The 13360-nt window shown below is 31.9% G+C and overlaps 1 protein-coding gene across 1 annotated transcript; it reads right to left on the bottom strand.

Annotated features, from left to right (window-relative positions):
* Nucleotides 1-12314: 12314 nt before the first annotated feature.
* Nucleotides 12315-13314, bottom strand: LOC136061664 (auxin-responsive protein SAUR71-like). The gene is made up of 2 exons (XM_065759712.1): nt 12673-13314; nt 12315-12523 (listed from the first exon to the last, which is right to left on the bottom strand). Exon 1 carries the CDS (start codon nt 13135-13137, stop codon nt 12679-12681), a length of 459 nt encoding a protein of 152 aa, XP_065615784.1. The 5' UTR covers nt 13138-13314; the 3' UTR covers nt 12315-12523; nt 12673-12678.
* Between the last annotated feature and the right edge of the window lie 46 nt (nt 13315-13360).

Raw genomic sequence — 13360 nt, 5'->3', positions numbered from 1 at the left:
TAAAAAATCGGTTTTCATCCCAGTTCCTGGTTTTCACAGTCAGACCTCTCGGTTCGGTCCGGGTTTGAAAACAGTGATTATTTTCATGAACACTATCTCATCATCAGCACGATATTTTTGAGAACTTCAAATCATTTTATTTCATGCATTAAAGAGAATGCCAACTAAAATTTTGTTGTACCAATAAATAATGTCGTTCGGCATAGAGGATTTATTTAATTATGGGGTGGGTGAGGGGGAACAAAGAGTTAACACGCCACCTGTGTGAGATGACTTTGAAGGGCCGTATGGCAGGGTATTTGTGAGAGAAAAGTTGCCTCTAGAATGTGGGGATGAGAGATTGGAGGGCCCAATATGTTCAACTTTTCCTTTTTTGGTAGGATTGTTTCAGATCAGAAGTCAATAAACAGTTGTAGGGATAAGGACCCAAAATTATATATTGGACCTCAGCCATGACAAATATAGCTCAGATATACATTCCAATGACAAAAATGACCTCTATAGAAGCTCCAGTGTTAGAAGCATGCCTCATAACCACACAAGAAGGAAAGGAACCCAAAAATATCTAAGAAAAAGCTGCTACCTCCGCATTAAATGCACTGCAACTTTTCTAGCCACATTTATGTGGAGAAGACCCCTGAACAGTGCTTTCTTGACTACTGCAACTCACAGAGAGTTAGAAGGGGTGTCTGATAGAACGGGAACTCAAGTAGTGGCTTGGACGATTGACAAATGGAGGGCAAAGATAACCGAGAATGAGGTATATAATGTAAGAGACCCTTGAAGGAAGAGGGACGGGAAAAAGAAAGGAAGAATACCGTAGCAATCAAAGTTGCACTTGTAATCAGTTTTATTGATTTATAATAAGATTTGCCTCATCGGACCGTGAATTCATTTAGTCCTATGTGTATGGTTCTTGCTTGATTATCCCCCGAGTCCATACTAGTCGTTATTAAGCTCATTAGGGCCTAGTTCTTTGACCCACTCTCTACAAATTTATTGTACTGGACTCACCGAGCCAACATCCCTTACATTTTGGGCTTGGACCAGATAACGTGTCCTTACAATAGTCACACGCAGTTTAGTCTCCAACCTAATTCTTGTTTATCTCTAGGCTAAAATCCAACCTAGTGACTACCAATGATCAGAACAAGACCATAGATAAAGAGTAATGGTATTACCACGGTTTTAAAAACCGATTAAAAAACCGAAAAATGATCCGGTTTTTTTGTTTTTATTGATTGAACCTACGGTTTTTATGTTTTAATTAGACCGATTGAAGATCTAATTCCAAGTTGAACTGGCCAATCCGATCTATTTTTTAAAACCATGGATATTATACCATTTTTGTTTTGTAATGCGATTAAAGTTATATACTAATTTCATATAAGTCCATCACTTTCATCATCTACCAATCATAACAAGTCACTATTCAAAAAAAATATATATATATATATATATATATATGTAAAAGTTTTTAATAGCTTTTATGCTAAATGTGTGATAAAAATATAAAAGTTAGCATATATATTTTTTTTTAAAAATGTTCTTATACAAAATATTACTTGTTTGCTTAAAGATGGTAAAAATAATGATAAAAATTTGAATATTTTTACTTCAACAAATAAATAAATAAGTTAATAGAAAAATGAAAAAGAAAAAGTTAATCCAAATCTATACTTAACCAAAGATCTCTGAGTAATCCATTTCATTCCATTCTCTCTCTTTTTTTTTTTTTTTAATAATTAATTAAGCTCTCGAATATAATGTAAAATGATGATATTATTAGGGTGTGATGAGTTTCCTTCACTACTTGCTTACTATTCACTAAACACAATACTTTGTAGCCACATATGAAAGTCGTAGATTCTCAAAAAGCTTTTTATCTCTAAACTGTCCATGACAAAGATGCTCATCTCATAATCACTCATTATCAAGACATCCAACCTTATCTCCCCAACTAATGATGCCATCATCTCTTAACAGCCCGTATTAGTATTTTTTTTTTATCTTTTGGAACATATATATCTTAATTTAGGGCCCCCTTTTTGGCTAAAAGTGGCTACAGCTAGTCTTTGGTTCCATCATCATGTTCCTATGTCTTGACTCTCGAGAGACTAGAAAATGATATTGGTATAGCAATGGAATAATCATATTGAACTAGAATTAGACCAATAACAAGACACATTAACAACCAACCATATTAGATTTTGACTGTACTCAAAACTCAAAAGTCATAATGAATGTTATGGTGTAGTATGTGTCAACAATTTATTTGTTGGCTAAATGTGCGTTTGGATTAACTTTCTACTAAAAATTGACAGATATATAATTATATATAAAATAAAATTTTACAAAATTGTACGTAAACTAATAAATTAATGAATAAAAAATCAAAGCATTTTATATCACGCTGAAGAAACTTTGTTCTTTCCAATTTTATAGTTGATCAGTATTGGATATATATTTTTTTTTAAATAAAAAAAAAAAAAAATTAGCTACCCTCTATAGATTGGGTCTAACTTGCTACAAGTGTTCAAGTGGTATTACACGTGGCCTTCACACACTTGCAAGCCCACTAAGCCCTATGAAAGGACTTGCTCTAAAGTCTAAACCAACTATTTTGATTGGCTTATATCTTCCATCTCCAATTGGATCAAGGAAAATTAACACCCATGACGTCACTATTAATTGCCCATTAAAATTACCATTTAAGACTCATGGTCAAGAGACCAAGATTTTGCAATTCCTAGTATGGTTTGTTTTCTTTCATTAGAAAATTAAGGTTCAAATTCCCTTCCTTTATTATTTTGAATGAGGTGTGAGTTTAGCTCTTTATCATAAGCCACTTTATTGTTTTTTTTCCCCTACTATTTGTGAGTCCCTTACTTATTTTACTTAGCTATTACCTTTTATTTATAATACTTTATTGCAAGAATCTAGATAAGTTGTTCACAAATAAATACTTCACTATCACCAAAAAAGGCAAGTCATGAGATACACGAGTTGAGACTCACTAGAGTTTGTAGAATAATTTGACTTGAGTAATGTTAAAGATTAAAGATACTACAAAATTTATTGAATAATATTTATAGGTCACCAACCACATTCATTGGTCACATCAATTTATAAGTTTTTTGTAATAAAATATATAGTAGTTTAGCATCTTCTATTCAACTAGAAATATTTTAAAATCTTAATCAATCATGGTAAAAAAAAGTGTATTAGATTTTGATACATCAAATCAATAACTTAAATAAATAATAAAATAGTCTTTATAATTGATCACTTAAATATTAGGCATGTAACAAACTATAAGTCACTCTTATTTAAAAGTAAATTTTTAGATTTTAGTAACTTTATGAGAGTTACAAACTCTCGACGATAATCTAATACACTGATTGAATTGCCTTGGAATATTCCACCTCTTTTGTATATTCAACAAACAAAACCAATTCTACTGGATTTCCTTATTTGGTACAAACATGAACTGCCCAAAAGCCCTAGAAGCCCACAGTCCAATGCAGAAAACTACAGTAAGCCTAATGGCAAAAGCAACCTATTTCTTTTTCTTTTATGAAGATTATTTAAACTTGTTTTAAAAGCAAGGAGTTGGTCTTGCTAAAAAAGGAGGAATGATTGTACAAACTACAAACAAAAACCCACCATGCATACACATTACTCTATCCTCAATTTGTTCATTGGCAGAAAGCGAACAAATCACTAGATAAAAGGACAGTATTGGATGACCTTTCCCCACAGAGGAGAGGGGTTTTTCGTGTTCACATTCTACTTCTACCATATCACTTAGCTATGTCCCCTCTTCTTTACTCACTTCTCAACCTATCTCTATTTGAGTATGAATTTGTGCTTAAATGAATACAAGTGTGTGGTTTTCCTCTGTATTTTCCTTTGCTATGTTTTTTTTTTTTTTTTGGTTATGGGGCTTTAAATTCACTTATAGTTGTAAACAATTATTGGGTATACATTGGTAAAGCAGAAATTGCATGTGCAAAAATAAATAAATAAATAAAGAATTTGTGTAATAAATATGATATAATTATATTCAAACTCGTAAAATATAAATTTTTGGGTTAAGTAGTATCTAATATATCATATTGAGAGGTGTTATCAATCCTAACAACCAATTAATTGCTAAGAACAAGAGTTCTAAATTCAGCTCTCTCTTAATTAAAAAATGTATTTGTCAAAAATAATTGACTTATTGTTAACAAACCCATGTCATATAAGGAGTGTCACGCGCATATGAAAATAAATAACAAAGAATTTGTGTAAATAACTAAATATGACATAATTAGATTCAAACTTGTAAACTCTAATTTTTAGGTTAAGTGTATCTAGTATATCATATTAAGAGATCTTATCAGCCCCCAAACCAATTTATTTGCTAATAACAAGAGTTCTAAATTCATCGCCCAATTAAAAAATGTATTTGCCAAAAATAATTGACTAATTTCTAATAAACACATGACACATAAGGGGTGTCACACACATATGAAAATAAATAATAAGAATTTGTGTAAATAACTAAATATGACATAATTAGATTCAAACTTGTAAACTCTAATTTTTTTGGTTAAGTCTATCTAGTATATCATATTAAGAGATCTTATCAGCCCAACAACCAATTTATTTGCTAATAACAAGAGTTCTAAATTCAACGCCCTCTTAAAAAATGTATTTGCCAAAAATAATTGACTAATTGCTAACAAACGCATGATAAATAAGGGGCGTTAGTCTCGTCACACACATATGAAAATAAATAATGAAGAAACTATTTAATAAATGACATAATTAGATTTAAACTTATAAACTCTAAATTTTGGGTTAAGTAGTGTCTAGTACATCATATTAAGAGTTGTTATAAGACCCAACAACTAATTTATTTGCTAATAACAAGAAGTCTAAATCCAGCCCCCTCTTTAAAACCTATTTGTTAAAAATAATTAACTTATTGCTAATAAACGCATGGCACATGAAGGGCGTCACTCGTGTCTAGTCATCTAATGTCTAACCTAATGCACATTAAACATGTGCATAGTTTGCCACAACTAGACTGTAGCCAATCAAACAGTTTCAAGAAATTAGGAATTCAAATTGAGGGACTTTAAAGCTAGTCCATTAGGTAATTACCTAAAAATCAAGAAAGATGTAACAAGTATCTCACAAGATTGAGAGAAGCATGACATGTGACTTACCCTAATTGTTAATAACCATTGAGCCTTAATATTAATAAGAATGACATTTCAGAATAAGACACCAATTTAGCTTCAATGGTAGTTGTATGATTACCTCGAAATAGTGTGGACTAGAGCAACTTAATTTTGAATCTCTTTAATTTTACACTTGGATTTAGCGATGGTTATCATAAATGGGTAACTTATTCTGAATATCTTAATTGCACGTTTTGTACTTAGTCAAAATCATTACATCCTTAATTAAAGTCCTTTTCATTGAGGAATTATCAATCCCACAATTATCAAACGCAAAATCAAATAACATCCTCAAGCAAGAATAATTGACTAATTGCATGCTAACAAACACATGACACACAAGGGGCGTTAGTCTCGTCAAGTGCATAAGAAAATAAATAATGAAGAAACTATTTAATAAATATGACATAATTAGATTTAAACTCATAAACTCTAAATTTTGGGTTAAGTAGTGTCTAGTACATCATTACATCCTTAATTAAAGTCCTTTTCATTGAGGCATTATCAATCCCACAATTATCAAACGCAAAATCAAATAACATCCTCAAGCAAGAATAATTGACTAATTGCATGCTAATAAACGCATGACACATAAGGGGCATCAATCTCATCACGTGCATACGAAAATAAATAATGAAGAAACTATTTAATAAATATGACATAATTTGATTTAAACTCACAAACTCTAAATTTTGGGTTAATGTCTAGTACATCATATTGAGAGGTGTTATTAGCCCCAACAACTCATTTATTTAACAATAACAAGAAGTCTTAATCTAGCCCCCTCTTTAAGAACCTATTTGTTAAAAATAATTAATTAATTGCTTACAAACGCATTGCACATAAAGGGTATCACTCATGTCTAGTCATCTAATGTCTAACCTAATGCACATTAAACATGTGCATAGTTTGTCACAACCAGACTATAGCTAATCAAACAGTTTCAAGAAATTAGGAATTCAAATTAAGGGACTTTAAAGCTAGTCCAATTAGGTAATTACCCTAAAAATCAAGAAATATGTAACATAAGTATCTCACAAGATTGAGAGAAGCATGACGTGTGACTTACCCTAATTGTTAATAACCATTGAGCCTTAAGTATTAATAAGAATGACATTTCAGAAAAAGACACCAATTTAGCTTCAATGGTAGTTGTCTGATTACCTCAAAATAGTGTGGACTAGAACAACTTAATTTTGAATCTCTTTAATTATACGCTTGGATTTAGCAATGGTTATCATAATTGGGTAACTTATCCTCGAATATCATAATTTCATGTTTTGTACTTAGTCTTGATCATTGCAGCCTTAATCAAAGTCCTTTTCATTGAGGCATTATCAATCTCACAATTATGAAACACAAAATCAAATAACACCCTCAAGCGAGAATTTCACTTCAAACAAACAAACCAAAACCCATAAGCACCATATATAATTTGGTCATTGTTGCATGTTAAACGAATTGTTTGTTGGGACCCAAATAATATTATCACAAATATTAGCAATCTAAAATAGTAATCACATACAAGAATACAAATATTTACGTGGAAAACTCTTTGTCTTTGAAGAGAAAAATTATGGGACAAATTCTAAATAATTTCACTATTATCAAATCAATTACAATAATTCTTGTATATGCCTCATCGCTAAGCTGCTAAAGAAAAAAAAAATATCTCTTATTTTCCTTTACTCTTACATATACAAATTATCTTTCTCAAAGACAACAATTCCTTTTCTTTTTCCTTCCATTTGCGGGCAACCTTCTTCTTTTTCTTTTCACTGTACAGTACCTACCTTTCTTTTTCTTATGCGGCACACACACCCAAAAAAATCACATATGACCCTTATTTAAATAACCCTAGCGGCCACACCATCCTTGTATCACACAAATATAAAAAACCAGTTGAACTAGAATACTAGTTGGCCACGGAATAAAGACAAGCCCATATATGGGCTTACTTTGTGGGCTGGACCATGTGCTTTATGCACCCAACATTGTTAACGTACACATATACATTCAACCTTAGACCCACTTTCCTTATCTTGCATTATATATATATATATATATATTTGTATAATATATATACTTGTACTACATTCATATGTCTTCTATATAAACGCATTGAACTTCAATATTTCTAAGTTTTAACACACAAAAAACACACGCACATAAAGGAAAGAGTGAAGAGCAGCATTAGTGAGCATGTTAAATGAGTTTTTGAAGTCCCAACATCTTTATAGGGCCTCATCCCCCAAACTTTTGGTGAATGCCTATTTTATAGCTGTGTGTGGCAGTGTAGGAACACTTTCGACCTATGAATTAAATTGCATATCATCATACTTTTCCTTTCATTCGAAGTATCAACTTGAATAGATCACCTTCAACATCTACATGGGACTAGTTTAGTTCAACTATAGTATATATGAGTCTGTCACTCGGCTTTGGGTGGACCTAATAACCTTCAAACCTTACCAAAATTAGTGATCTATTGTTTATGGGCCATGAATCTACTTTTCGTAAGAGAAATTAGCAATTTACTACTATCAAACGCTAGGTCTTGAGCTAAATTTTGCCCACCATAACTTGGACTCCTCTTAGATGACTTAGTAATGCTAATCATTTAGATAGATATGAAAGTAAATGAAATTCTTTTTTTCTTTTTCATTTGAAAAAATGCAAACTAGTTTAGGTTTTTTTTAGGTGTAAATCGGATTAAACACAGGTCCCTTATTGGATGATAAAATACTTTTCTCATTAAATTAACTAAAACCTATTCCATAAAATAAATAAATAAATAAAGAAGAAACTAAAACCTATATTGCTTTCCTTTTGAATATAAATAAAGAATTTGTCCAACCTTAATTAAGAGAATCCACTATATATATAATCTCCCTAGGAAAATTTTCCATTTTCCCTTTATTTCACTCTTGCTTTTGTTGCCATATTCCCCAAAAAAAATATCAATTATGACTGTGAGAGATCAATTGTGGCTCCTTTTAATTAGTTGGAACTTGGAAAAAGATAAAGGGAAGATTAAAAGGGGAAAGGAACGAGGACAATGGTACGAATCGTGCACAAAATTCCTTCTTCTTTTTTCTTTCCCACTATGACTGGCTTGCTTTTATAGTTTCTTGATAATCATAAAAATTAAATCATCTAGAATGCTTTGCTTATAGCGAAAAAAAAAAAAAGCACTATCAACCTTGAAATGAAAATAAAATGAAATGACTTATGAAAGAGAGCTATTCTAATCCTATCTAAATGCTGATTGGTGGATTGTTTGACCAAAAGAAAGAACCATGTTACATCCAACCATTATAATTGAACGTAAAACCAAAAAATATCGAAATTACATCAATAATTTGAATGGACCATCATTTATCTCTCACGCAATAGATATTTTATTTTTTGAAAACGAAACCTCTCAAATGCTTCTATATTTTTCCAAAATGAATCCTCAGTTGTCTCTCTCTATCTCTGGTCATCTTCACGTCTTACATTGATAGAGACTAAAAGGTCTGGAAGCAAATTCCCATTTCTCTACTACCTCTTTGAGCATATAATTGTGATACATGGGCCATGCTAAGTCCCACGCATCAAATGTTTACTAAATCGATCTGGACAATATAAGGGACTAATGCTCCGTTTATTTTGAAGTAAAATGTTTTTCCATTTTCAAGTATTTGTTTGCATGAAAAATGTAGTCAAACTTGTAAAGATATTTTCCATTGAGCATAAAATCCTTTATTAAAAGTAGTAAAACGTTTTACCTTTAAAAATTTTGTAAAACATTTTACAAAAATATATAATGGCTTTCCCTTATCCCATTTAGTGGCTAGGTCACAAGTGTTGGCAGTATAGTGGTCAGAGCCGCTATTTCAACGACCGGTGTTGGTGGTCTAGTCACAAGAAACACCATTCTAGGGACTTAAGTTGTTGTTCTGGCCATAGGTGTTGCTGATGCAATCACCAAAGACATTACTCTAACGGCGGTTGCTAGCAATCCAATTGCCAGAACCACCATTCTAGCTACCAATTTCGACAATCTATTCACTAGACCTCCAACACCAATGACTCCGGTGGCTAAACAACTGGTTTTGGTAGTTTGTTTGAAAAACTTTACTTGTCATAATAAACACCTAAAAATATTTTACTGAAAATATTATAAATGTAAAATATTTTACTAAACTGAGCCTAACGTCAATTATAACTTGACTCATTTTGAATAACAAATGTGGTTAAACCTTCCACACTTCGTGACAACAACCTAGTTGAGTAGTCATTAATCGTTATTGTGATATTTTGTACGTTAATCTTATTTTTAAGAAAACTACAAATGAGTTAGCCAAGTGGGCTGCTGGGTCATTCTTTGAAGGTGATCTCCAAGAACAAGTACAGTACTGAATTTTCTCGAGTTAGTGGAGCTTTGTATTTTGTTTTGTTGTTCAAGTTGGTGATGTAGCACGATGCTATAAGTTATTGTCTTTGGTATTTGTCTTTGTTATTGTCGTAGCATGGTGTTTGCCTTTGGGGTAGCTATCTGTACTATTTTATTTTCCTTTCATAAATCTTTATGGTTGAGCTAAAAAACAATCAATCCACTAATTCAGCACTTGTGACATGTTTTGGTACTACTTAACGTATGCATTAATTAAAAAAAATTAAAAAGAATATATATATATATATGCATATAGGTACAAATCAGATTCCAATAGTACCTGATATTGCTAGTGTGATCTATCTAATCATCATTTGACAAAAGGGGTTAGTCCAAAATAATATGGTAATACCACTTATGTATTTTAGTTATTAGTTATTACTTACACTCAATAGAAGGTGCAGTTCAAATCAAACACTACAATTAATAAATTGTTGGATCTGCAACTTCAACAATTAAAAAGACCAAAATGTTTTAACAAGGAAATTCAAAAATTAAATTAAATTAAAAAATAAAATAATAATAATAATAATTAAAATTTATTAAAAAAAAAAAAAAAAAAAAACCAAAATGGAAAAACAAAGAGAGGTTCAGAAAGCCTGTAACTATAGGTAGGTTGTACTCAATTATGACAAAACTTTTTTATAAAAAAAAAAAAAAAAAAAAAGTTTTTTCTTTATATTTTTTTTTCTTACATAGGATTAGGTGGGTTGGTCTTAAATATTCTTGACTCTATAGGCCTATATACCAAACATGTTAAAGTTTTTTTACGTCTTCTCATCATTTAGCATCGTCAAAAGTTCTTTTATTTAATGATATTGTATACTTTTAATAATTAAAAAATAATAATTTAAGTTTGAATATCCCAAGTAATTAAGTTACAAAGTTATTAGCATAACTAAAAATATACTATATAATTTAAAATATGTTCCATAACATTTAGAGTGTAGAGAGCATCTTTAATCTAAAATTGTAAGGATTCGCATGTTTAAATCACAATTTTTCAAAAATAAGTCCAAGAGATAAAATAGCAATCTCATTATTACAATTTGAATATATTCAATTCTCCTTTGGCTGTAATCAGAAAATGTATTCAATTCATGAATCAAAAGAAATATGAAACATAATATGGATAAAATATTTCGGTAAAGTAAAATTTCACGGTATAAATAATTAAATACCACTCTTTTGCCAAAGGCTTAAAGTTTACTAGTTTTCTAATAGAAAACTACTCTTTTGCCACAGTAATTGCTCTAAAAATTCTTTTACTCGCTTTCATCTTTATAATGAACATGATATCACTGTCATGACTCATGATGATAAAGTATCAGCATTTCCTCACTTTTCCACACTTTATCGACAGGAAGGACCATATATTGACTAGACAAAACCAACTTGCTTAAAGGTAAATTAAAAAAAACCCTGCTTTGGCTGATGAGATCTATGAGTTTTTTGGTTGGTTTAAAACTTCTAACTGGTATCATGGGTTATTATTGGGTACTTTAAAAGTATATTCTCCCCCTCTCATATAGGGGTGAGTTTCACTCACTCTGGAGCTTACTCCCATACGAGAGAAAGGGAGTATACTGCTGGAGTGTAATAAATTTCCGCCGATCATAACTATGATGAATGATAACAGTCCACCAACTCTTCCTTTGTAATTAAAAGCAATATGAAACTTTAAAAATTATGATTATTGCAACTCTGTCATCAAATTAGATACCAAATTAGATACATAAAGAGAATAGAATAACTTTCCCCAACAAAAGGTGTGAAATTTTTCCTTGATCCTCTAAAAGTCTAAGGGTGTGTTTAAATACCGCTTATTACTGAAAATACTGTAATAAAATAATTTTTAAATGTGTAAATAGTACCGTAAGATCCAATATTTTTAAAAAAAAAATTGCTAAAATCCATACTTGTGGGTCCTGTAAACAGTGCACAAGACCCACACAAAAAACGGAAATACCAGACACAATTTATTTTCCGTGCAATCCAAACATACACTAAACCTAAATTATTTTGGTTACTTGACCGCGTATAATTTGTAGAGTATATCTTATCTATCTATTTTTAAAATATAAAAAAAAAATGACAATTAATTAATTTGATAATTATATACCACAAACATTGTATCTTATCTACTTATTTTGAAGTATATCACCTAACAAAACTTATTGCACTCATTTCAAAATGTATGCATACAACAAGAACTTTGAAAATTAGTATCTTTAAAACTTTCAGAAGATTTAAAAGATTCTTTATCAATTGTACAAATATGAAGTACTTTTGACCTAGATTTTGCCTATACTTGTTAACAATATTTGATATATATACCAGATATTATCAGTTTATAACGGCTAGCCCCCCCCCCAAAAAAAAAAAAACTCAAGAATATAAAGAAAAAGAATCCAGAAATTTACGCAAATATTTAATAGATGAAAACAAATTTTGATACATCTCTTCATCAAATTCCTACATTCAAGTCAACAAAGTTTTTACAAGATCGAGATATAACAATAATCAGATAATAAAAATTATATAAAATCACTTCCAACGATTTCAACTCGGGATGACTCAGTAAAAAACCAAACCCTCTTTGCCATCTCCATGTTAATCCTAAACAAATTTTGATACATCTCTTCATCAAATTCCTACATTCAAGTCAACAAAGTTTTTACAAGATCGAGATATAACAATAATCAGATAATAAAAATTATATAAAATCACTTCCAACGATTTCAACTCGGGATGACTCAGTAAAAAACCAAACCCTCTTTGCCATCTCCATGTTAATCCTCCATAGCTAACCCTAGTAACATTTTCTTCATCAGGTCGAACAAGGGCCACCCTAAAAAACCCAACAAGAAAAAAAAAAAATTGCAAACCCACGCAAGTAAATATAAAATATGTTAGTCATGAAAAACTCGGGGGAACTCAGCTGAGTCATGAGTTAACCCGGTTCTGACACGGAGTTATAAATATATATTTCACAGATACCTTAGCTCATGAGCAGATTGATTTGGTATCAGCCAACCCATGAAGCAACGGTCGAGATTCACCTAAGAAGTCAAGGTGGGTCCTGATGCCGACGTGGCAGTTGGACGATGACTCGGCGGACGAGATCGTCGACGACGAGCGAGTCACGACTCGGAGGACCTCTTCGAAGAACGACTCGTCGCATGGAATCGTCAGGGGACCCTGGTTGGAAAACCCGTACTCTTCTTCGGCTTGTACGAGGAGCCGCTTGAAGATGGGGTGGTTCAGGTGCGTCGCGCGCACGATGAACCTCTTGCAGCTGGTCCCCACGCAGACCGCCACGTGTCCGGCGGGAACGACGGTCGGCGAAGGAGGCGCCAGCGCACGCGCCGCCGCGATGCGCGCCTTCTTCCTCCAACGTTGGACCATCTGTCGGATCCGAACAATGTGTCGGATCTTGTTGCTTTTTCCTATCTCTGGTAACATTTTTTTTTTTTTGTTTCTTGGGAGAGAGAGAGAGAGAGAAAGTGAAGGAAATGAAAAAAGAGTGAGAAAGTGAGTGCGGAGGAGCCAAAGAAATAGGCAACGTTTGTTTGCTTTTTTAGAAAATAAGAAGACAAAGGGTGGAGAGACTGTAAACGAGTACTAGTTGGTCTTGACAACTTTGTTCAATATATATATATATATATACACACACACATGGGCTTTG

The sequence above is a fragment of the Quercus suber genome, unplaced genomic scaffold (genome assembly GCF_002906115.3).
Source record: "Quercus suber isolate HL8 unplaced genomic scaffold, Cork oak 2.0 scaffold_339, whole genome shotgun sequence".
In the NCBI taxonomy this organism is placed as follows: Eukaryota; Viridiplantae; Streptophyta; class Magnoliopsida; order Fagales; family Fagaceae; genus Quercus; species Quercus suber.
The sequence above is the reverse complement of the archived record's forward strand: the minus strand, read 5'-3'. Positions and strand labels throughout refer to the sequence as shown.